The sequence below is a fragment of the Ranitomeya variabilis genome, chromosome 6 (assembly GCF_051348905.1).
Source record: "Ranitomeya variabilis isolate aRanVar5 chromosome 6, aRanVar5.hap1, whole genome shotgun sequence".
Classification (NCBI taxonomy): Eukaryota; Metazoa; Chordata; class Amphibia; order Anura; family Dendrobatidae; genus Ranitomeya; species Ranitomeya variabilis.
Window position 1 is genome coordinate 185,360,925 of NC_135237.1, and position 26,304 is coordinate 185,387,228.

At 43.1% G+C, this 26,304-nt stretch overlaps 1 protein-coding gene across 8 annotated transcripts in view; it reads right to left on the reverse strand.

Moving 5' to 3' along the window:
- The window catches only part of ITPRID1 (ITPR interacting domain containing 1), a 270,965-nt gene that overhangs the window by 117,342 nt on the left and 127,319 nt on the right, over positions 1–26,304 (reverse strand). For all 8 annotated transcript variants that reach the window (XM_077269319.1, XM_077269315.1, XM_077269312.1 and 5 more), the window contains 3 exons: positions 24,100–24,180; positions 21,063–21,265; positions 14,701–15,248 (listed from right to left, as the gene is read on the reverse strand). In XM_077269319.1, the coding sequence (XP_077125434.1) occupies positions 14,701–15,248; positions 21,063–21,265; positions 24,100–24,180 (832 nt within the window). The remainder of the gene's footprint in view (positions 1–14,700; positions 15,249–21,062; positions 21,266–24,099; positions 24,181–26,304) is intronic.

Sequence of the window (26,304 nt, forward strand, 5' to 3'; positions counted from 1 at the left end):
GGTGGGTTTTCAGGTTCCGTCTGAAGGATCCGAATGTGGGTGATAGTCGGACGTGTTGGGGCAAAGAATTCCAGAGGATGGGGGATATTCAGGAGAAGTCTTGGAGGCTGTTGGGTGAGAAGTGAATAAGTGTGGAGGAGAGAAGGAGGTCTTGGGAGGACCGGAGATTACGTGAGGGAAGATATCGGGAGATTAGATCAGAGATATATAGAGGAGACAGGTTATGGATGGCTTTGTAGGTCAGTATTAGTAATTTAAACTGGATTCGCTGAGGGAATGGGAGCCAGTGAACAGATTTGCAGAGGGGGAAGCAGAGGAGTAGCGAAGAGAGAGATGAATTAGTCTGGCAGCAGAGTTAAGGATGGACTGGAGAGGTGTAACGGTGTTAGAAGGGAGGCCACAGAAAAGGATGTTGCAGTAGTCGAGGCGGGAGATGAGGGCATGCACAAGCATTTCAGTAGATTGACGGTTGAGGAAAGGATGGTGTTGTGAACTCTGTTTTCGGGCTCCCTCTTGGGGTCACAGGTGGTATTGCGTGAGTTTTATTTTTGGGCTCCCCCTGGTGGCTTTGTTTGTTATCTTGCGGGTCTGTGGCTGGATCAGCTGCCTCGTTATTCTCTAGGGAGGTTCCTATTTAGCTCTGCTTCACCTCCACTTGTTGCCGGCTGTCGATGTATTCAGTGCTATTCTGATTACTCCTGACTATCTTGGTTTTCTGTCTCTTCATGAGAAGCTAAGTTCTGTTTGATTATTTTTTGCTCATCTGTCTGCAATATGATTTCTGTTTATGATGAGTTTAGTCCAGCTTGCTAATATGTGATTTCTTGCTGCTGGTAAGCTCTGGGGTACAGAGTTGCTTCCCCCGCACCGTTAGTTGGTGCGGGGGCTCGAGCAATCTCTGCGTGGATATTTTGAATAGGGTTTTTCATTGACCGCACAGTTCTCTTCCTATTTTCTGCTATCTAGTGTTAGTGGGCCTCATTTGCTAAATCTATTTCATCTCTGCATATGTGCTTTCCCCTTAACTCACCGTTAATATTTGTGGGGGGCTTTTCTATATCTTTGGGGGTCATTTCTCTGAGGCAAGTGAGGACTTACTTTCTCTCTAGGAATAGTCAGTTTCTCAGGCCGTGACGAGACGTCTAGGATTTCCAGGTAACGTTCCACGGCTACTTATAGTTGTTTGCGGATAGGATCAGGTTGCGGTCAATTCAGTTACCACTTCCCCAGAGCTAGTCGTCGGTTCAGTTTCTTAGCTAGTCAGATTTGCGATCCTTGCCACTAGGATCATAACAGTACAGCCGGCCTATAAAGTGTTAATTGCATGGCAGAAGCAGGAGAAGAGAAGCCTTGTTTTTTTTTTTTTTTTTTTTGTTTCTGTGTGTCTAGCTGCTGTGTGTCTAGCCTCTCTCCTCCTCTTAATCTTGGTGTGGCTCTGAGTTCAGCTGCTGATATGGATATCCGGAGTTTAGCCTCCAGTGTAGATCATCTTGCTGCAAGGGTGCAAAGTATTCAGGATTTTGTTGTGCACAGTCCTATGTCAGAGCCTAGAATACCTATTCCGGAGTTGTTTTCTGGAGATAGATCTAGGTTCCTGAATTTTAAGAACAATTGCAAGTTGTTTCTTTCTTTGAAACCTCGTTCCTCTGGGGATTCTGTTCAGCAAGTTAAGATTATTATTTCCTTCTTGTGTGGCGATCCTCAAGATTGGGCTTTCGCATTGGCTCCAGGGGATCCTGCATTGCTCAGTGTGGATGCGTTTTTTCTGGCCCTTGGATTGCTCTATGAGGAACCTAATCTTGAGAACCAGGCTGAAAAAGCTTTGTTGGCCCTCTCTCAGGGGAAAGATGAAGCAGAGGTGTATTGCCAGAAATTTCGGAAATGGTTGGTGCGTACTCAATGGAATGAGTGTGCCCTGGCTGCAAATTTCAGAAAAGGTCTTTCTGAAGCCATTAAGAATGTCATGGTGGGGTTCCCTACGCCTGCAGGTCTGAATGAGTCAATGACTCTGGCCATTCAGATTGATCGGCGTTTGCGGGAGCGCAAACCTGCGCACCATTTGGCGGTGTCTTCTGAACAGACACCTGAGTCTATGCAATGTGATAGAATTCTGACCAGAAGTGAACGGCAAAATTATAGACGGCAAAATGGGTTGTGCTTTTACTGTGGTGACTCAGCTCATGTTATCTCAGCATGCTCTAAGCGCACAAAAAAGACTGATAAGTCTGTCACTATCGGTACTTTACAGCCTAAGTTCATTTTGTCTGTTACCCTGATTTGTTCCCTGTCATCTTACCCGGTTATGGCTTTTGTGGATTCAGGTGCTGCCCTGAGTCTGATGGATTTGTCATTTGCCAGGCGCTGTGGTTTTGTTTTGGAGCCTTTAAAATTCCCTATTCCACTAAGGGGAATTGATGCTACACCACTGGCTATGAATAAACCTCAGTACTGGACGCAAGTGACCATGTGCATGACTCCTGTTCATCAGGAGGTGATTCGCTTTCTTGTACTGCATAATTTGCATGATGTCGTCGTGTTGGGTCTGCCATGGTTGCAGACTCAATCCAGTCCTGGATTGGAAAGCAATGTCTGTGTCAAGTTGGGGTTGCCAGGGAATTCATGGCGACGCTCCTGTGGTGTCAATTGCTTCATCCACTCCTTCTGAAGTCCCTGCGTTTTTGTCGGACTACCAGGATGTATTTGATGAGCCCAAACTCAGTTCTCTACCTCCTCATAGGGATTGTGATTGTGATATAAATTTGATTCCTGGTAGTAAGTTTCCTAAGGGATGACTCTTCAATTTGTCAGTGCCGGAGCATGCTGCTATGCGGAGTTATATAAAGGAGTCTTTGGAGAAAGGACTTATTCGCCCCTCCTCCTCCCCTCTTGGTGCGGGGTTCTTTTTTGTGGCTAAGAAGGATGGTTCCCTGAGACCTTGTATTGATTATCGCCTTCTAAATAAGATCACGGTCAAATTTCAGTATCCTTTGCCATTGTTATCTGATCTGTTTGCTCGCATTAGGGGGTCTAGTTGGTTCACCAAGATAGATCTTTGTGGTGCTTATAACCTTGTGCGTATTAAGCAGGGTGATGAATGGAAAACTGCATTTAATACACCCGAAGGCCACTTTGAGTACTTGGTGATGCCTTTTGGACTTTCTAAAGCTCCTTCTGTCTTTCAGTCCTTCATGCACGACATCTTCCGCGAATATCTGGATAAATTTATGATTGTGTATCTGGATGATATTCTGTTTTTTTCTGATGATTGGGAGTCCCATGTTAAGCAGGTCCGGATGGTGTTTCAGGTCCTGCGTGCCAATGCTTTATTTGTGAAGGGCTCAAAATGTCTTTTTGGAGTCCAGAAGGTATCTTTTTTGGGTTTCATTTTTTCTCCTTCTACTATTGAGATGGACCCAGTCAAGGTTCAGGCTATTCATGACTGGACTCAGCCTACATCTGTTAAGAGTCTTCAGAAGTTCTTGGGTTTTGCTAATTTTTACCGTCGCTTCATCGCTAATTTTTCTGGTGTTGTTAAGCCTTTGACGGATTTGACCAAGAAGGGTTCTGATGTTACTAATTGGTGTCCTGCGGCTGTAGAGGCCTTTCGGGAGCTGAAGCACCGGTTTTCTTCTGCTCCGGTCTTATGTCAGCCAGATGTCTCTCTTCCTTTCCAGGTCGAGGTTGATGCTTCTGAGATTGGAGCGGGGGCTGTTTTGTCGCAGAGAAGCTCTGATGGCTCTGTGATGAAGCCATGTGCTTTCTTTTCAAGAAAGTTTTCGCCTGCCGAGCGGAATTATGATGTCGGTAATCGGGAGTTGTTGGCTATGAAGTGGGCATTTGAGGAGTGGCGACATTGGCTCGAGGGAGCTAAGCATCGTGTGGTGGTCTTGACTGATCACAAAAATCTGATTTATCTCGAGTCGGCCAAGCGGCTGAATCCTAGACAGGCTCGTTGGTCGTTGTTTTTCTCTCGTTTTGATTTCATGGTCTCGTACCTGCCTGGTTCGAAGAATGTGAAGGCTGATGCTCTTTCTAGGAGTTTTGTGCCTGACTCTCCTGGAGATTCAGAGCCGGCTTGTATCCTCAGAGAAGGGGTGATTTTGTCCGCCATCTCCCCAGATTTGCGACGAGTGTTGCAGAAGTTTCAGGCGGATAGACCTGACCGTTGTCCACCGGATAGACTGTTTGTCCCAGATAGATGGACCAGTAGAGTCATTTCCGAGGTTCATTCTTCGGTGTTGGCGGGCCATCCTGGAATAATTGGTACCAGAGATTTGGTGGCCAGGTCCTTTTGGTGGCCTTCCTTGTCGCGGGATGTGCGTTCCTTTGTGCAGTCTTGTGGAATTTGTGCTCGGGCTAAGCCTTGCTGTTCTCGTGCCAGTGGTTTGTTGTTACCTTTGCCTGTCCCGAAGAGGCCTTGGACGAACATTTCCATGGATTTTATTTCAGATCTCCCTGTCTCTCAGAGAATGTCTGTCATCTGGGTGGTGTGTGATCATTTTTCTAAGATGGTCCATTTGGTGCCCTTGCCTAAGTTGCCTTCCTCCTCCGAGTTGGTTCCACTGTTTTTTCAAAATGTGGTTCGTTTGCACGGGATCCCTGAAAATATTGTTTCCGACAGAGGATCCCAGTTTGTGTCTAGATTTTGGCGGACCTTTTGTGCTAAGATGGGCATCGATTTGTCTTTTTCGTCTGCCTTCCATCCTCAGACGAATGGCGAACCGAGCGAACTAATCAGACCTTGGAAACTTATTTAAGATGTTTTGTTTCTGCTGATCAGGACGACTGGGTCACTTTTTTGCCATTGGCCGAGTTTGCCCTTAATAATCGGGCTAGTTCTGCTACTTTGGTTTCTCCTTTTTTTTGTAATTCGGGGTTTCATCCTCCTTTTTCCTCGGGTCAGGTGGAGCCTTCTGACTGTCCTGGAGTGGATATTGTGGTGGATAGGTTGCATAAGATTTGGGATCATGTGGTGGACAATTTGAAGCTGTCACAAGAGAAGGCTCAGCGCTTTGCCAACCGCCGTCGCTGTGTGGGTCCCCGACTTCGCGTTGGGGACTTGGTGTGGTTGTCTTATCGCTTTGTTCCTATGAAGGTCTCCTCTCCTAAGTTTAAGCCTCGGTTTATCGGTCCTTATAAGATTTTGGAAGTCCTTAACCCTGTGTCATTTCGTCTGGACCTCCCAGCATCGTTTGCTATTCATAATGTGTTCCATCGGTCGTTGTTGCAGAGGTATGTGGTGCCTGTGGTTCCTTCGGTTGAGCCTCCTGCCCCTGTGCTGGTTGAGGGTGAATTGGAATACGTGGTGAAGAAGATCTTGGATTCTCGTGTTTCTAGACGGAGGCTTCAGTATTTGGTTAAGTGGAAGGGCTATGGTCAGGAGGATAATTCCTGGGTTGTCGCCTCTGATGTTCATGCGGCCGATTTGGTTCGTGCCTTCCATGTGGCTCACCCTGATCGCCCTGGGGGTTTTGATGAGGGTTCGGTGACCCCTCCTCAAGGGGGGGTGCTGTTGTGAACTCTGTTTTCGGGCTCCCTCTTGTGGTCACAGGTGGTATTGCGTGAGTTTTATTTTTGGGCTCCCCCTGGTGGCTTTGTTTGTTATCTTGCGGGTCTGTGGCTGGATCAGCTGCCTCATTATTCTCTAGGGAGGTTCCTATTTAGCTCTGCTTCACCTCCACTTGTTGCCGGCTGTCGATGTATTCAGTGCTATTCTGATTACTCCTGACTATCTTGGTTTTCTGTCTCTTCATGAGAAGCTAAGTTCTGTTTGATTATTTTTTGCTCATCTGTCTGCAATATGATTTCTGTTTATGATGAGTTTAGTCCAGCTTGCTAATATGTGATTTCTTGCTGCTGGTAAGCTCTGGGGTACGGAGTTGCTTCCCCCACACCGTTAGTTGGTGCGGGGGCTCGAGCAATCTCTGCGTGGATATTTTGAATAGGGTTTTTCATTGACCGCACAGTTCTCTTCCTATTTTCTGCTATCTAGTGTTAGTGGGCCTCATTTGCTAAATCTATTTCATCTCTGCATATGTGCTTTCCCCTTAACTCACCGTTAATATTTGGGGCTTTTCTATATCTTTGGGGGTCATTTCTCTGAGGCAAGTGAGGACTTACTTTCTCTCTAGGAATAGTCAGTTTCTCAGGCCGTGACGAGACGTCTAGGATTTCCAGGTAACGTTCCACGGCTACTTATAGTTGTTTGCGGATAGGATCAGGTTGCGGTCAATTCAGTTACCACTTCCCCAGAGCTAGTCGTCGGTTCAGTTTCTTAGCTAGTCAGATTTGCGATCCTTGCCACTAGGATCATAACAGGATGGATTCTGGAGATATTTTTGAGCTGGAGGCGACAGGCAGTGGAAAGAGCTTGGATGTGTGGTTTGAAGGACAGGGCAGAGTCGAGGGTTACTCCAAGGCAGCGAACTTCCGGTATGGCGGAAAACGTGATGTCGTTAATTGCGATAAATAGGTCAGATAAGGAAGATCTATGAGATGGAGGAAAGAGGATGCATTCAGATTTGTCCACATCGAGTTTGAGGAAGCGAGAGGAGAAGAAGGAGGATATGGCTGATAGACACTCTGGGATTCTGGACAGCAAAGAGGTGACGTCTGGGCCAGAAAGGTAGATCTGAGTGTCATCAACATAAAGGTGGTACTGGAATCCATGGGACTTTATGAGCTGTCACAGGGCAAGTGTATAGATTGAGAAGAGTAGGGGTCCTACAACAGAGCATTGGGAGACTCCAACAGAGAGAGGGTGGGATGAGGAGGTAGTGTGGGAGTGGGAGATGCTGAATGTGTGGTTGGAAAGGTATGAGGAGATTCATGATAGGGCGAGATCTTTGATGCCAAAGGAGGAGATGATCTGTAGCAGGTGGCAGTGGTCAACTGTGTCGAAAGCAGAGGACAGGTCTAGAAGGAGGAGTACAGAGTAGGGTTGAGCGAAACGGGTCGGCAATTTTCAGAAGTCGCCGACTTTTGGCAAAGTCGGGTTTCATGAAACCCGACCCGACCCCTGTGTGGGGTCGGCCATGAAGTCGGCGATCTTCTGAATCTGGAATCGGAATTCCGATACCGATTCCCGATATGTTTAAGATATCGGGAATTGGTATCGGAATTCAGATTTAAGTGTAAAATAAAGAATTAAAATAAAAAATATCGCCATACTTACCATCTGACGGGCCCTGGTACTAACCGGGAACCTTCCTTCCTTAGAATCAGCCTTCCAGGACCTCGCGGTGACGTCGCGGCTTGTGATTGGTCGCGCGGCCGCCCATGTGACCGCTCGCGCGACCAATCAGAAGCCGCGATGTCACCGTGAGGTCACCGAAGGTCCTGGAAGGGCTGATTCTTAGGAAGGAAGGCTGCCGGAACGAAGCCGAGGGTGAGTATATTCCTATTAGGTATATACTCACCCTCGGACACGCCCTGCTTCTTTCCGGCAGCCTTCCTTCCTAAGAATCAGCCCTTCCAGGACCTTCGGTGACGTCACGGTGACGTCGCGGCTTCTGATTGGTCGCGCGAGCGGTCACATGGGCGGCCGCGCGACCAATCACAAGCCGCGACATCACCGCAAGGTCCTGGAAGGCTGATTCTAAGGAAGGAAGGTTCCCGGTTAGTACCAGGGCCCGTCAGATGGTAAGTATGGTGATATTTTTTATTTTAATTCTTTATTTTACACTTAAATATGGATCCCAGGGCCTGAAGGAGAGTTTCCGCTCCTTCAGACCCTGGGAACCATTGGAAACCCAATGCACTGCATTGGGTTTCGAGTTTCGGCCGACCCCGACCCCGACTTTTTTATAGGATCGTCCGATTTCACTCGACCCGACTTTTGAAAAAGTCGGGTTTCGTGAAACCCGACCCGATCCTATAAAAGTAAAGGTCGCTCAACCCTAGTACAGAGTATTGTCTGTTAGGTTTGGCTGTAAGTAGGTCGTTAGTAATTTTGGTCAGTGCTGTCTCAGTTGAGTGATGGGGGCAGAGACCAGATTGTAGATTGTCAAAGAGCAAGTTCGATGAAAGGTGGGAGGAAAGTTCAGCATGGACGTGGTGCTCCAGGTGTTTGGAAGCGAATGGGAGCAGCGATATTGGGCAATAGCTGGACATAACAGTTGGATTGAGGGTTGGCTTTTTAAGAATAGGCATGATTGTGGTATGTTTGAAAGCAGAAGGGAAGATGCCAGAAGTTATTGATAGGTTGAAGAGGTGGGTTAGGGATAGGATAAGAGTGCCGTGAGGTTGGGGAGGAGGTGGGATGGGGTTGAGCGCACAGGTGTCGAGGTGCGATTTGGAGAGGAGACAATTAAGCCCCCCTCCAGTGATGTTTGATTTGGAGGTTATGGGGTTCAGGCATTGGTTTGGTATACAAAGGGGTTGTGGTGGTTGAACAATGAAGACTTGCCTTGTTTGGTCGATCTTATTTTTAAAGTGTGTGGCAAAGTCCTCAGCAGAGATGAGGGAGGTTGGAGAGTGCAGTGGGGGCAGAGGAGGGAGTTAAAGGTTTTGAATAACTGTTTGGGGTTGTAGGATAGGGAAGATACAAGGGTTCTGAATTAGGCCTGTTTAGCAGAGGTGAGAGTAAATTTAAAAGTGAGTGTTGCCTGTTTGAATGCAGTGAAGTCGTCTTGCAAATGTGTTTTCTTCCAACGCCGCTCTGTAACCCTGGACACTTGCCGGAGCTTTTTAGTGATGTTATTGTGCCAGGGTTGTCTATTAATAATAATAATAATAATAATAATAATTTTATTTATATAGCGCCAACATATTCCGCAGCGCTTTACAACTTATAGAGGGGACTTATACAGACAACAGACATTACAGCATAACAGAAATCACAGTTCAAAACAGATACCAGGAGGAATGAGGGCCCTGCTGCTCGCAAGCTTACAATCTATGAGGAAAAGGGGAGACACAAGAGGTGGATGGTAACAATTGCTTTAGTTATTTGGACCAGCCATAGTGTAAGGCTCGGGTGTTCATGTAAAGCTGCATGAACCAGTTAACTGCCTAAGTATGTAACAGTACAGACACAGAGGCTATTAACTGCATAAAGTGTATGAGAACATGATGGAGGAACGTGATTATGTTGTTGTTTTTTATTAATAGGCCACACAGGGATAATTAGGTTAATGCGTTGAGGCGGTAGGCCAATCTGAACAAATGAGTTTTTAGTGCACGCTTAAAACTGTGGGGATTGGGGATTAATTGTATTAACCTAGGTAGTGCATTCCAAAGAATCGGCGCCGCACGTGTAAAGTCTTGGAGACGGGAGTGGGAGGTTCTGATTATTGAGGATGCTAACCTGAGGTCATTAGCAGAGCGGAGGGCACGGGTAGGTTGGTAGACTGAGACCAGAGAGGAGATGTAGGGTGGTGCTGAGCCATGGAGTGCTTTGTGGATGAGGGTAGTAGTTTTGTACTGGATTCTGGATTGGATGGGTAGCCAGTGTAATGACTGGCACAAGGTAGAGGCATCGGTGTAACGGTTGGCGAGGAATATGATCCTGGCAGCAGCATTCAGGACAGATTGGAGCGGGGAGAGTCTGGTAAAAGGTAGGCCAATTAGTAGAGAGTTACAATAGTCCAGACGAGAATGAATAAGTGAGACAGTAAGAGTTTTTGCAGAGTCGAAAGTAAGAAAAGGGCGAATTCTGGAAATGTTTTTGAGATGCAGATAAGAAGAGCGAGCCAGTGATCGGATGTGGGGGGTGAATGAAAGCTCGGAATCAAGGATGACTCCAAGGCAGCGGGCATGTTGCTTTGGAGTAATGGTGGAACCGCACACAGAGATGGCAATGTCGGGCAAAGGTAGGTTTGTAGAGGGAGAGAACACGAGGAGTTCAGTTTTTGACAGGTTCAGTTTCAGATAGAGGGAGGACATGATGTTAGAGACAGCGGTAAGACAATCACTGGTGTTTTCTAAAAAGGTCGGCGTGATAACAGGAGAAGAGGTATATAATTGGGTGTCGTCAGCATAGAGATGGTACTGGAAACCAAATCTACTGATTGTTTGTCCAATAGGGGCAGTATACAAAGAGAAGAGGAGGGGGCCTAGGACTGATCCTTGAGGAACCCCAACAGTAAGGGGAAGGTGAGAGGAGGAGGAACCAGCAAAACAAACAGTGAAGGATCGGCCAGAGAGATAGGAGGAGAACCAAGAGAGAACGGTGTCCTTGAGGCCGATGGAGCGGAGCATAGTGAGGAGGAGCTGATGATCCACAGTGTCGAATGCTGCGGAGAGATCCAAGAGAATTAGCATGGAATAGTGACCATTAGATTTAGCTGTTAGTAGGTCATTAGAGACTTTAGTGAGGGCAGTTTCAGTAGAGTGTAAAGAGCGGAAACCAGATTGAAGAGGGTCGAGAAGAGAATTATCTGAGAGATAGCGGGTAAGACGGGAGTGGACCAGGCGTTCCAGGAGTTTAGAGATGAAGGGAAGATTAGAGACAGGTCTATAATTAGCGGCACAATTTTGATCGAGGGAGGGCTTTTTAAGTAGTGGATGTATGATGGCATGCTTAAATGAGGAGGGAAAAATACCGGAAGTGAGGGAAAGGTTGAATATTTTTGTTAGGTGAGAGGTGACAGCCGGGGAAAGGGACTGGAGGAGATGCGACGGAATGGGGTCGCTGGTGCAAGTGGTCGGGCGAGAAGATGCAAGGAGCCTGCTTACTTCTTCTTCTGTAACTGGTTCAAAGTCAGAGAGTGAACTAGATGCAGTGGGGGAGGGAGGACAGTGCTTGGTATGAAGAGATTGGGAAATGATTTCCTGTCGAATGTGGTCAATTTTTTCTTTGAAGTAATTGGCCAGATCGTCAGCGTGGAGATCTGTGGTTGGGGCCTGCTCTCTTGGGTTGAGTAGGGACCGGAAAGTGTCAAAGAGACGTTTAGGGTTATTGGACAGCGAGGTGATGAGGGTGTTGAAATAGGTTTGTTTGGAGAGGTGAAGGGCAGAGTTGTATGTTTTTAACATGAACTTATAATGGATGAAATCTTCGGGCAGATTAGATTTTCTCCACAGACGTTCGGCGCACCTGGAGCACCGCTGCAGGAAACGTGTTTGCAGCGTGTGCCACGGTTGTCGCCGTCTGTGCCGAGTTGTTCTATGTATAGGAGGTGCAGCTTCTTCCAGGGCACTTTGCAGGGTTTCATTGTAATGCTTCAGAGCAGAATCAGGACAAGAGATGGAGGAGATTGGGGCCAATGAAGACTGCAAGTTCTTCATAAGTTTCTGGGTGTTAATGGCCTGTATGTTTCTATAAGTGTGGAAAGTGGGGATGACCTGAGCGGGATGGCAGTTCTTGATAGAGAATGAAAGAAGGTTGTGGTCAGAGAGCGGGAGAGGGGAGTTTGTGAAATCATCCAGTGAGCAAAGCCGGGAGAAGACCAAATCAAGGGAGTTTCCATCATCATGTGTTGGAGAGTTAGTATGCTGCGAGAGGCCGAAAGAGGAGGTTAGAGATAAAAGGTGAGAAGCAGATGGGGAGAGGGGAGAAGCAATTGGGATATTGAAATCACCCATGATGAGGGTGGGGGTGTCATGATGTCTATTGATATGCCACACTCTGCCATGAATGAGAGGGGCAGCCGTGTCAATAGCTGATGTGAGAGTGGCATTGTAGAAAGCAGTGGCACTGTCTGTGTCGTGAGGTGAGTATATGGATGCCAGTGGTTGGATAGCGTTAGAAAGTGTGTGGGTGTCTAAGTGTGCGAGGTTTCTGCGGGGGTGCGCATGTTGCTGGACATGGGTGACCGGTGAGGATAAGGCTGAAAACCTATGGAAAACAATTAAAATGGAGAATCCCTTTAATGTCTAACTTGAATCAATCACTCATTTTCTTCCATAAAGATATAGTCCAACTTACTTCGGTTTTTCTGACGTTGAACACATACCTTCAAATATTGGAGTTTGGAAAGCTAACCATTTGTGAATTATCAGATGCTCAAATATACACTGTGATTCAGATGTTTAAAGCCATATTATAGTTTGATATATCATGTGCACATGACAACAAGCAGACCAGTAGCTAACACTTAAATAGAATCAGGGTCCCTGCCCCTACATCATGTTGCTCTCTGATTAAATAGCAAACACCTTCAGACAAATTCTCTTTTATATAGGAAAAATGTTTTTGGTCTTGTAAATTGAACTCACTATTGATGTGTTTAAATGAATGCCTTAAGGATGACAATACATATTAAAAAGGGTCTTCTTTTTGGATGAAAATTGCTTGTTTTTTTTATATAGTGACGTGAACTTTGCTATAAGTGAAGTCTGATTCTGGACAAATAAAAGGATTATGCTAAGCAATTGTGCAACTCATATATATTTCCACAAGCTATACATATAAAATATATTAATTAGAACATAGCGGCAGGTGAAGTTTGTGACCTCAGTCTTTGGATTGTACCTGGTATACACATGAATGTGGCTGAGCTGCTATAGTAGATACATATCAGATACGTGAGTGGAGCTGTGTCAAAAAAGCTCACCATGTTAATCTTGTAAATACATACACTCTCTATAATTCTCATTCCTTATACTTTTGCATTGAATGTTTTATTTTTACGACTTGATGCTTTACATTAACTGTAGATTACAATAAAAAAAATACATGAAAGTTGTGAACAGATGAAGTGCAATTTATATGAATTTAATTTGAAGATAATTTGCAAACTACAGTCCATCCTTATATTACTGCAAATCTTTTAAAATAACCTCAATTGTTTTTTTGTAATGTTATGTGGCCTTTTTTGTTCAGTTTCTAAATTTGCTCATGTAGCTTGTACTTTCCATCTGTAGCTCTCACTTTTTTTTTTTAAACCCAAGGTGTCAGCAAGTGCTTGCAGCTATGTGCTTAAAGAGCCAAGTGAAATAAGATGACCTAGTGGCTTTATAATTGCATTACTTGCAGCTGACAAACTTGCTCAGCTTAAACAAATGACAAACATTGAATGCAGAGTTCAGCCTTATTTTTGTGTACACGCTTTTGTTAATTTTCAGCATTTTTTTCATCATTTGACTGACCAGTGCATTATTCAGCAGTTACTAATACATTGATTTATGTAACCAATTCTGCTAACAGATCATAAACAGATAAACAGACCGGTCAGGTCTGTTCCCGGTATCAGGGCACCTGCATTATCGATTCTTGGTTCATCACATCCATGTCTGCCCCCTGAGGAACCGTATGACGGGGAAACGCGTCGGGGCGTTATACTTACAGCTAAGTGTCTCCCTTAGGGAGAATATCCCTTCCACTGGCTGTTTATGTTAGCACCTAAATATTTCTTTTGGTCTAGCATATCGCATTAGCATGAACACTGATTACTGGCCACTAATGAGTATTGGCACCTGTACGTGATCCTGTATGCAGTGGTGCTACTACATTGTCTAGTCAAAAAACAACGTTTTGTATACTGTTGGCTAGCTCATGTATAGTGGTGACAGTGTAGCTATGCACAGTCCTGTATTTGATCTGGACTGAACCAAGTTTTTTGTATCTATGTCCCTCTTCCTACTGAGGTCTCATTATTGATGCATATGAGGATATTCTCTGAGGGCATATATAGGGACAATTGTGCTAATATCTTTGAGCTATTTTTTTGATATATGCCTTTAGTACACTGTCCCTAATGGGACCACAAGTAGGGAGTTGGTCAACATTTATATAGTGTGCACTTTAGTTCTTTTTTGCCTGCTTGCCCTTCCTTCATCTCTTTATATTGCTCATTGTTTTCTCCCCTTTTAGTTGGCAAGGTATTTAATAGGGCCAGCAGGGGTTAGCCGCCGCGGAGTGGGGGTGCCAAATAAACTATCAGGGTGCCAACCTCCACTGTCAGGCAGGGGCAGTAGGCCAGTGCAGGGATATCCTTCAGGATAGGTGCACCTATAATTGTATCCCTTAAATATTTAATACACTGTTTTTCTGTTCTCACTGGGAAGTGGTATTTTTAACATATTTGATCATTAAAATTATATTTTTAAAGGGGATTTATATGTTACACGTTGATTTCCCTTGTATGTAATATTTTTCTTTGATGCTTATACGTTCATGTCCACCAGGCACCGCACAGGAAAGGCACATGGCTCATTTTGCACACTATTTTTCATATGGACCATGGACTGTGGGGAACAAAAATTGCAGCATGCCCTATTTTGGTCTCATTCATGGACCAGACCAGTGCATGTAAATACCAGGCAACTCCCGCATTCGTCCCAGTGGTGAACCACTAATAATGGTAGACCACACAGCTGCAATGGAGTCTGGGAGTCAGGGGTGGAGCAAGCCCTATATTTCATCTTATGTCATGTGCATTAACCGCTTTGGGTTTTGGAACCTCTGAAATGGTTAAAATAGCTGACATCATCTGTTTTCGGGCAGTGTCCGCTATGGAGAAATAGACCCCAGCTGTGGCGCAACTTTAGGAAAACTGCCACTGTTCTCCTGAAGCGGTTTACCCTAGGAAGAAACAAAAAGGGTTTTGCCTGGTAAAAGACACATACCCATGGAATAAAAAAAGAAAACACAAAATGATGGACTTATTTACATTCCTGTTTATGAGGGGTCACTTGCACTATTTATAGCCAAGAAGGGAATGAATATCTATGTCTGTGTGCGACACACCGATGGTTGGGGCTAAGAAGACATTACATGAATTCGATGTAAATAAATAAATATGCCTCAGTGCTTACCTCTTCCATTTCAAATGACTCTGGATCTTTTGCCTGGAGTCTTTGCTGAGCAGTTTTTTTGATTGTTTTGGAAAGCACATTGGAGCCTTTGAGTGTTCGGATTTTGCCTGCCATGTTGATATTAATGCCTTGTGTCATAGATGTAGAAAGTGAACACACTTCAGATTCTTGCTCCATGGATAGCACATTCACATTGTAACCATTGGACAAAGTCTCCAAACCTGTCTTGTCAGTACAATGTTTTCGCTTTCTGAAGACCTTTAGGTTGCTAAATTCCTTCAAAGGCTCTGTATGCGTTTGGTCTGGTTTAGGCAATTCCGGTTGTGATTTAGTGATAGTTGGGTTTACGTTTTCATCGGATATTTTCATCTGTTTGGAAAATTTCCAAAGAAGCTGTTGTATTCTTCTTCTCTTCTCAGGAGTCAGGGTTGATTTTCTCTCAGAATTAGTTTTCTGACCACCATTATTTTGAGTAGTGTGAAGGTTATTCAACAATGAGGAAAATGCACTTGTTACCTGTTCTAAGACTTCCAGCTGTCGGAAGCGGCCTAAGAGAGACAATAAGAGATGATTCTCAAAACAGAATTACCAATAGACTGGTTATTAGGTATATACTCCACAGAACAAAGCTTCTGAAAAATTGTCATCCCACACCTTAGCAATTCTGGAAAGTCTGCAGCTGAAGACAAGACAGTATTGGCAAAGTGAATGGGATTTCTACACATCTTTTCCAGAAGCTAGCAAATTTTCTGCAAATATATTGACCTACACTGTAGAATTTTTAATCTGCAGCATGTCAATTTTTGCAGCACAATATTCACAAGATTATTTTGGGGAAGTGAAAATATTCATACATTTTTGTGTGTAAAATATTCAATTCCCTCCAAAACACTGTCCTACCTCCCCTTGGTATATCCATGGCTCCCTTGACTGGTCCACTGCTGGTCTCTTTATACTTAGCCTCCCACAATAATTCCTCTACTCATATGACTTTTAAAGTCTAGGATTAGCTGCAGTGGTCAGGAGGTAAGAGTAGTGTGCTTTTATATTACATTTTTTTCTGTTTTCCACAGGGAACTCAGAGGCAAGATTAGAAGTATTTGACGTAGATTTGCCACTGTGGATTTAATGATAATTTTCAGTGATCACTTTCAGCAGGAAATTCACTTCACGTGTAATAGTACTCTTAGTTCTATGAAACTTCAAGAATACACTGCAAACTGTTTTGATGTAGTAGAAATAGAAAAAAAAATGTGGTATTGCTTCTTAAAATGACCATATTAATAGTCTATGGCAAAAAAAATATAACCTCTACAACCTATTCAATCAGTTTACCGTGTCTCCCTGTGTATGTCTCTTGTATTCCTCACTTTCTGATCATGATTTTTGCTTGGTATATTTAGGTGACTGATGAATCTAAATGTTCTGTCATCATCAATAAGCTACCTTTACTCCTTTTCTATATTACACTATTGGAAAACATGTATTGTCCTGTGACAATGATTCACTGTGCTGGTCATCGGTTCTACTATTCATGATCACCCAACATTATGCCTGCCCTTTGAAATGTCTCTCCTGGTTGTAAAATACAGTGGGGAAACAAGTATTTGATACACTGCTGATTTTGCAAGCTTTCCCACCTACAAAGAATGAAGACGACTGTCATTTTCATCTTCACCTGTGAGAGACAGAATCTCAAAAGAAAAACTAACAGCTCTGTGAAAGGCAGAATTCTTGCTGGTTGGTAGGTGATCAAATACTTATTTCATGCAATAAAATGCAAATTGATTATGTAAAAATCATACAATTTGATTTTCTGTCTTTTTCTTTTTCGATTCAGTCTCTCACAGATAAAGTATGTCTACGATAAAAATTACAGACCGCTCCGTTATTTGGAGGCAAGAAAACTTGTAAAATCAGCAGTGTATCAAATACTTATTTTCCCACTGTATATACAGTGTGCCCGTAAAGTCATGGTGCACTTTTGACCAGTCACAGGATCTATTTAAAGTTTACAATTTGGCACCCTTTCTCTGGACCAATCATAGCAGATATGTTCATGAGGAGAGATAACAAAAACCAATCAACCAACAACTCTGGTTAATACATTGCCAGGTCTGTGACATCATGCAGCCACAAGCTTATGCCAGCTGTGTGGTTTTCTGTTGTGATTCGGTTATTTGGCTCCCCCAGTGGTCGCTTGTGGTACTGGTGTCTTGTGAGCTTTTCACCTGTTTCTATCAGGATGTGGGAGTTTCCTATTTAGCCTTGTTCCTCAGTCATTCCAATGCCGGCCATCAATGTAACCAGAGTCTTTCTGTTGCATGTACCTGCTCCCAGTCTGCTGACCAGCTAAGTTGGACATTTCTGTCCTTAGTCTATTTTTGTATGTTTTGTCCAGTTTGCAGTTATGTGATTCTCTGCAGCTGGAAGCTCTTGTGGGCTGAAATTGCCACTCCGGTGCCATGAGTTGGCACATGAGTTTAAGGTAATTTCAGGATGGTTTTTGATAGGGTTTTGTAGCTGACTGCGAAGTCCACTATTGTATCCTTCTGCTATCTAGTTAGTGGGCCTCGCTGTGCTAAATCTGTTTTCATACTACGTTTGTCTTTTCACCTTAACTCACCGTTATTATATGTGGGGGGCTACTATCTCCTGTGGGGAATTTTCCTCTGGAGGCAAGCCAGGACTGTGTTTCATCTATTAGGGGTAGTTAGTCCTCCGGCTGGTGCGAGACGTCTAGCGAAAACGTAGGCACGTTCCCTGGCTACTATTAGTTGTGTGTATAGGTTTAGCATCGCGGTCAGCTCTAGTTTCCATCACCCGAGAGCTTGTCTGTTTTTCTATGTTTCTGATGTTCCCCTGCCATTGGGAACCATAACAGTTTTCCATGCCAGTCGAGATGTGGATAGGACAGAGGAAAGTTCAATGTGTTCTGTGGCTCGCTAAATTTGAATCCATGACCAAAGTGCTAAGTGAATATCAGCGCATTTATAACAAAGCGCCACCACATAGGAATAGGGATAAGCAGTTGCAGGAAACTGGCAGTTTGATGGAGAAACCCCGTGATATGTTCGAGAAAAAATGGGCCTATCTTGACATGTTGGAATTGTGTGCAGTGCCACAATTTCCAGAAGTTGTCATCTTTCGGCAGGACGGCGCTCCTCCACACTACGTCATCATTGTTCATGAGTTTCCGGATAGAACATTCCCCCAGTTGTGGATAGGCAAGGGTTCTGTAAAGCCATGGCCACCACGATCCCTGGATTTGACGCCCTCAGTCTTTTACTTTTGGGGTTATGTGAAGCAACATGTGTGCATTGAATGTATCAACAACATTAATCACTTAAAACAGAGAACCAAAGACGTCATTCACTCTGTTATACCAGATGTCCTTACCCGCTTATGGCAAGACCTTCACTATTGTTTGGATGTGTGTAGGGCAACAAATGGAGCCCACATCGAACTGACCTGAATAGGTATGAAACTGGGAGAGTATTTCTTTTATCTGGAGCACATTTTACCTTTCTATCATTTTCTGTTGCTTTCCAGTGACTCGTCAAAACTGCACTATAACTTTATGTACACACTGTAGCAGTTTTTTATACAGAGTGTATAAAATAATCTTTTTCCCACCTCTTATTGTTTTGCACATAAAAAGTAAAATCATGGCTTAAAGGCAATATGTCAGAAGGATTTTAGTCCCCCTAAAATATTTATATGTTCATGTAGACAAGTCAAGCCATGCCTTTTCATCATCAGTCTGAGAAATCAGCATTTGAGGGTAAAGGGTTATGGTTGATCTAAAGCCTCTTTCACTCCAGCTGTTTTATCCGCACAGTGCTGTCTCCTCCAGCTTGATTGACGGCTGTATGACTTCATGCAAAGGAGCCATCACTACATATAATGTACATTTCCTCCAAATGTCATGTACCTGCCTTTGATGCAGGCTCGCATGCCGAGCCTGCATCTTTTTAATCAGCCATCATCTGCCTCAAATAGCCACAGATAGAGCAAAGCTGCTGTTAACCTGTTACATACCACTATCAATTTGACAGTGGCATTTACTACACACCGGCAAAGGCATGCGTCATTGCACGCACCCGTCTGCACCCATGATGTGATTGTGGGGCACCGATTGGTTACTATGACAGAGGGGGGTCTGAAGATGACCTACATGCTTGTTATGCCTATTCACCTGTTAAAGTCAGCATTCAAAGGAGACCTATGACTTTTACTTTTAGCAGTGCCGATGCACAATATGTATAATAGGACAAGCGATCGGATGATTTCAGCTTCAAGTCCCCTATGAGGACTAATAAATACAGTAAAAAGTGGAAAAAAGTAAAAAAAAAAAACTAAAAAAATACAAAAGTTCAAATCACCTCCCCTTTTTTTAAAACAATAATTTAAAATATATATTTATATAGATATTTGGTATCACTGCACTAAAAGTTTGATCTATCAAAATATAAAGTAAATTAGTTTGAGTGGTAGACAGCGTAACAAGAAAAGAAATCGGAACGCCAGAATTATGTTTTTTTGGACGCCGCAACATTGCAATAAAATGCAATAAGTGGTAATCAAAGCATTGTATCTATCCCAAAAGCATTCCAGTATAAACATCTGCTCATGATGCCAAAAATAAGCCCTCACATAGCCCCATATACTGAAAATTTAAATCGTTATTGATCTTGGAAAATGGTGACACAAGCAAAAAACTTTTTTTTTCTTTTTACAAGTTTCCAAATTTTTTTCACCATTTATATAAAAAAAAATTATACATGTTTGGTATCTGCATAACTGTACTGACCTGGAGAAACATATTGTCAGTTTTACCTTATAGGGAACATGGTAAATAAAAATCCCCAAAACAATAGTTGAATTGCATTTTTGATGCAATTTCAACACACTTGGAATTTTGTGCCACTTTCCAGTATGTCACATGATAAAATGAATGGTGTGATTCAAAATTACAACTCATCCCACAAAAAACAAGACCTTGGACAAAAAAAATTTAAAAAGTTATGGGTCTCTGAAGAAGGGGAAAAAAGCGGAAAAAAAAATGGCATGGTGCGAAGAAGTTAAAGGCGGGTGGGGAATAAAACTGGAATGACAGAGGCTTCAGATCTACCATAATACTTCAGTCTCATTTGCATATCAATTCAAATGCTAATTTCTCAGTAATGGAGGGAAGGACTGGCCATGTAAAGGCATTGCTGGACTATATTGTAAGCTATAAGCAAATATAAATAGTGAACTATGGCCCAGTGTTAGCAACTAGATAATTCATAAATATTCACAACTTTTCAATGGAATTCAATAAACTTTGAGTAGTTTATTATCCTGACAGTATATCGCACTAAATAAAGGAGAACAAGAGAAGTGATCTACTTTTAGGGGATGGTAAGTGAGGGAAGGAAGCCATGTGTGTGCATGTGAAAATCTAATAACCATACAAAACTCTTATACTATTGTATTGACTTGCTCTTTACCATACATATTTTTTTTTTTACCATACTGCTCTCTCTTTAGCCCAGGAGGTTAGATAAGAGTTAGACAATTTTCTTTCAAATACAGAACATAAAATCTATTACATAAATTGCAGCAAAAAAGAGCAGTCATTGCTCTTAGCAGCAACCAGTTTACAGCTATCATACTTCCAAGCCCATGGGTAAAAAGAATGCAAAAATCTCACTGGATTTGATAAATATTCCTAGTACAGCAGTGGAACTTTCTTCAGGTTTTCTATAAAAAAAGGTCACGCAATAAAATGTTCTATAAATCACTTTGTTTGTTGTCATTATTGGCTGCATGCACTAAAGAGGTATGCCAATGGTGGCCACTGTCAGGATGGATGCCAAGACAGTCGGCCACCGTATGCTTATGCTGTAAAGAAACAAATACCACATGATATACATTTTTTGGAGCAGACCTCTTCATCAGAAAGTGCTGTTTGCTTTAACTATATGGTAAAACAAATGGTATATCAATACATACCACTCAGATGGAGGCCGAAGAAGCACATTTTTGGCTTGATGAATTTGGGTATTTGGCAATGTTGAAGTAATCATCGGAAAAAGCTCCTGAAAAATACTCTAGGCTAAGTGCATAGAAAATTTGTGCACCAGGGGTGGACATATCATTGGTGTAACCTGTACAGCTACACATGGTTCCAAGAAGAAATGGGGTCAAATTTCACCTCCAACGTAATATCTGTCAGAGTCACATTATTGGACATAAAAGAGCCCATATTGTTTCTGCACAGAGGCCCTCTATTGTCTGTGTCCGCTCCTTGTGTGCACCTAGCCTTTCTTTGGAACTTTTTATGTAACAAAGTAATTCTTTCACTACACACTTACCACACAAATTAGGATTCTCAATTTCCATACGCTTTTTCTGTGCCTCTAAAAACACTCGAGTATTAATTCCTCTAGCCTCAGAAGGTGTCATGATGAAACGGGAAGGAATTTTATTACAGATATCAGGTTCATCAATACCAAATCCAAGATCAATGAGAAGATCGACTGGATCTGCCTGACAGAGTTTCAGCATGTCTGAGATACTGTAAAAAAACATGTAGATGTTATAAGCTATGTTTGTCATGCATCACTCTACTGGGGCTGTATTTTGATTAAAAAAAAGCATAAAGCTGTCCCACCGCGGCAAGGTGTACCCAATTGGGACTGTAACTACTGTAAAGCTGCAGTAGCTTCGTATGCAGTGAAGAAGCAGTGACCCATAAATTCAAACACAAAAGTCTCTTTTATTGTGTTACTTCACACAGTCAATATAGTAAACGGCTCCTTCATATAGTCCATTAATAATGCATGGCTATATGATGCAGTCAATACACAGGACGAACTTCCCTCTGTCCAGTTCCCCTGGGTGACTGCACGCCGGTAACAAGTCTCTGTACTCACTCAGCGCACTGCACTCTTTATCCTCTGGAGTGCAGCCGGGTACGCATAAATGCATATAACTTCAGTGATCAGTTTACACCAGTTCAATGCAATACATTTCACATGGCTTCAGATTTGCGGTCCCTAAACAGGCCAGACTTCCCTTGTCCAGTTTCCCTGGGCGACCGCACGCCATCTCAGTCTCTATATGTCTCCATACACACAGCCTCATATGTTGCAGACACTACTCACGCCAGCCCTCCTCTGACTAGTTCTCGTGGGTGTCCTGCATCGCTGTATCACAGTCTCTTACAGACTCTTTACTCACACAGTCGTACACAGTTCAGGATATCCTCCGGATAGCAGCCGGGCACCATATCCACCTGTTTGCAATCGTTGCACATGCTAGTCCTCTTTCGGGCACAGGACATCCACCTCCGGGCACAGAACATCCACCTCCGGGCACAGGTCTGTCCACATCCGACTCCTACAGGCACAGGACAACCACCTCCGGGCACAGGACTGTCCACATCCGAGACCAGTACCATGGACGACTTGCATCTCTGTGTACGCTGCAGGTGCCAGGCTATTCTGCTGCCCTGGGTGCTGGCTCTGCTGGCCTCCATGCACTCTGCAGACCAGCACACACCAGACTGACACTGACGTGCACCTCGCACACCTGGCCTCACCTGGCCAGACGCCTGACACGGCCTGCACAGCCTGACACACCCATACCCTTACTGCAGGGCTTTTAAACACACCCAAACCTGTGGCCTTCAGCCACCTGGAAAACCCGGGCCGGAAATCCGTGACTCTCATGCACACCTATGGACTTCATCCGTCTGCATGCACATTCTGGGGAGAACAAACAGCGCCCTCTAGCTGTAACAGAGGCCACAGCCTCATATATCCTCCCCCCTGTTCATACCTGTGGGGTTGAACACTTGTTACCCCGTATGGGCGCGAGAGAATAAGGCATCCGTATGACCCTGTGACATCCCTGCCCAAAACAATGTTTTCAGTTTCTCCTGCAAAACCTCTAGGGGGAGCCTATCGGGATTACACTCTGACCCTAATTTGGCAAACCCTATGGCAGGTATCTCAATATTTTCAGGTTCTACGCCAAAAACAGTACATAAACACATTCTCTGCTGCAACTGCAGTGCCTCTAGCTGTTGCTGCCAGAACTGCAGCTTTACACTACACTCTCTAATGTTAAACCCCTACCTAGTGTGAACAGTGGCAGAGAGTCGCAGGGTCCCAACCGGACACCCAGCTTTGGAGGGACTATATATGAACTGCCAGCTCAGTGAAAAGGGGGCCACACCCTACTTGTACTAAATACAAAAATACTGAAGAAAAACAGAAAACTGAGCTGGAGTATGACCTGAAAACATGCATGATATAAGAGCATGTTCACACTGGCCAAGGAAACAAACAAAACCAAAGAAAAAACAATGTGTGCATATACCCTAATGAAAATAAATAAGTAAAAAAGCAAGTGCATTAAATAATTAACATAGGGTACTTAGTAAACACGGTTTTTGATCAAAAAAAGCATAAAGCTGTCCCACCGCGGCAAGGTGTGGCTCCCTTTTCACGGAGTGGGGCAGATACTATACAGAGAGTGCAAACAATGAGAGAAAGGAGTACAGATAACCTGTTTAATATTATTACAAAATTATTTAATTCAATTATTTCAAAATATCATAATAAATAGTTAAGAGGAAAGAACATGGACAAAAGAATTCTGAAAATGAAGGACATGAACAATATAAGGTCATCGGCAACCACAAATTATTGGGAGCCATCAAACAGTCAAACAGTGTGAGGGCTACTAAGGGTCCATTATACTGTGTGGAGGCTACTGTGGGGCCATCATACAGTGTGGGGACTACTGTGGAGGCATCAAATAGCTTTCTGGGCATTATACAATCTACAGTGGAGCTGTTGGGACATCATACTGTGTATAAGGGAGTTATGGTGACATATTGTGTAGAGACTGAGGGTATTGTCACTTTGTGAATGTCAAATTGGTACACAAGTCACATTACATTCTAGGGGGCAAAATGTGGGCACTATTTTCTAGGACAATTGCACAGCACATTAACATATTCTAGAGGATTGTTTTACCATCTAGAGTGCACAAGTGAGGCATTTTGCTTTTTACAGTGCAAAGTTGTTGCAATTATGTGGGGCACTAAGAGGAGTGCTGTTTTTGTACCATACGGCAGGTTCAGTAATATGGACACATGCAGAAGCAGCGGCTCAGTATTCAGGTATCGGTAGGACCACCAGGAATGTGTGCAGGTTGGAATAGATGGAGACTGTGCTAGAAATATGAAAAGTCATATGTGTGTGTTTTTTTGCAATTTCTGAAGAAAAACCATGGCGAGAGAAGAAGTCATGTCCGTCTGAGCCAGATGGAAAAGAGTGAACAACTCCATCAGAAAGTAATAATTTGCTATGATAAAACTAAAACTATGAAGGAACCAACCTTGTAGGAACACTTGGAGCGGTTTGAATGGATCCATCGCTCTTTGGTGTTGAAAATGTTTCTATATAATTATGTAGAGAGCTAGAAAAGACAAATGCGCAGAAATAAATTCATTTTCAGCATACATCACAATGATTCTCCCGAGCAATCATTTTCATGCTTTCTTTTGAAAAATGTATGCTTAAATTAAACTGTAATAAGAGGAAAAAATAGAAAAAAAATGCTAATAAAATATAATATGTGTCTAATTCAAGCCTCAGCATCTTACTTTGGAAAACAAAATATGGTAGCATATTGTAGGTGTGAGAATAAAGGTGTTAGGTGTTAGCAAATGCTAATTATACTGTAAATGAGACAGAAGGTATTCTGCCTTATGACAGATGGTGAATCAGCTGCTAACCTTCAGGGAGCACAGCTTCTCTAGCCATGACTTTCAAAATATATTATTTGTGAAATATTGGGCTCCTTTTAGATATATTTACAAAAAAAATGAAATCAAAGAATACATTGTTGATGAAGACACTTTTTAACTTCCATAAGCTGATAATGAAATGTAGTCAACTAAAATATGTTGCAAAAATAATTTTTTTGAGACTGACTTCAGAATGTAAAAAAAAAAAGTAACCTGTATGCTTTTAATGAGCTATGTAAAGTTTCTGGGTATTAGACAACTACAAAACCAGGGATTGTAGTGTAAACAGTGCACCTGTAGTAGTCATTAAATAAGCTTTTACAAACATGTTCCAACCCTATGCTAAGTGTTTACATTTCAAAATTGTTCCTAAGAATTCATTTTCCTATATCCTCAATTAAATACCATGTATTTCTACCAGAGTAAGTTTAAATCGTGAGGCCAAACTGTTACTTAGTGAGTTAACTAATTATGAACTCTGGTATATCATGTGAGGAGATGGCCACGGACTAAGAACTATTGGATCAATTGATGTAGAGTAGAGTCCACGGTTCTAAGGAATGCAGACTTTTCCAGCATGGAGCACCAGTTACGGTGATCTTTTTCTTGTATTTTATTAGAGATTTGATTGGTCATCAGTTTAACCCCTTCATGACCTTGGGATTTTCCGTTTTTCCGTGTTCGTTTTTCGCTCCCCTCCTTCCCAGAGCCATAACTTTTTTATTTCTCCGTCCATATGGCCATGTGAGGGCTTATTTTTTGCGGGACGAGTTGTACTTTTGAACGATATAATTGGTTTTAGCACGTCGTGTACTAGAAAACGGGAAAAAAATTCCAAGTGCGGTGAAATTGCAAAAAAAGTGCAATCTCATACTTGTTTTTTGCTTGGCTTTTTTGCTAGGTTCACTAAATGCTAAAACTGACCTGCCATTATGATTCTCCAGATCAGTATGAGTTCATAGACACCTAACATGACTAGGTTCTTTTTATCTAAGTGGTGAAAAAAGTTCCAAACTTTGCTAAAAAAAAAAAAAAAAAAAAAAAATTGCGCCATTTTCCGATACCCGTAGCGTTTCCATTTTTCATGATCTGAGGTCGTTTGAGGCTTATTTTTTGTGTGCCTAGCTGGCGTTCTTAATGATACCATTTCGGTGCAGATATGTTCTTTTGATCGCCCGTTATTGCATTTTACTGCAATGTCGCGGCAACCAAAAAAACGTAATTCTGGCGTTTCAAATTTTTTTCTCGCTACGCTGTTTAGCGATCAGGTTAATGCTTTTTTTTTCTCATAGATCAGGCGATTCTGGACGCGGCAATACCAAATATGTGTAGATTTGATCTTTTTTTATTAATTTATTTTGAATGGGGCGGAAGGGGGGTGATTTAAACTTTTATATATTTTTTATTTTTTTCACATTTTTTTACTTTTTTTTTTTTACTTTTGCCATGCTTCAATAGCCATGGGAGGCTAGAAGCAGGCACAACCTGATCGCCTCTGCTACATAGCATTTCGCTGCTATGCAACAGAATTGCAGGTGTGCTGTGAGCGCCGACCACAGAGTGGCGCTCACAACTACCGGCGATCAGTAACCATAGAGGTCTCAAGGACCTCTATGGTTACAATGGAGAAGCATCGCCGACCTCCGATCATGTGACGGGGGTCGGCGATGCGCTCATTTCCGGCCGCCCGGCCGGAAGCGGTAGTTAAATGCCTCTGTCTGCATTTGACAGCGGCATTTAACTAGTTAATAGGTGCCGGCAGATCGCGATTCTGCCCTCGCCTATTACGGGCA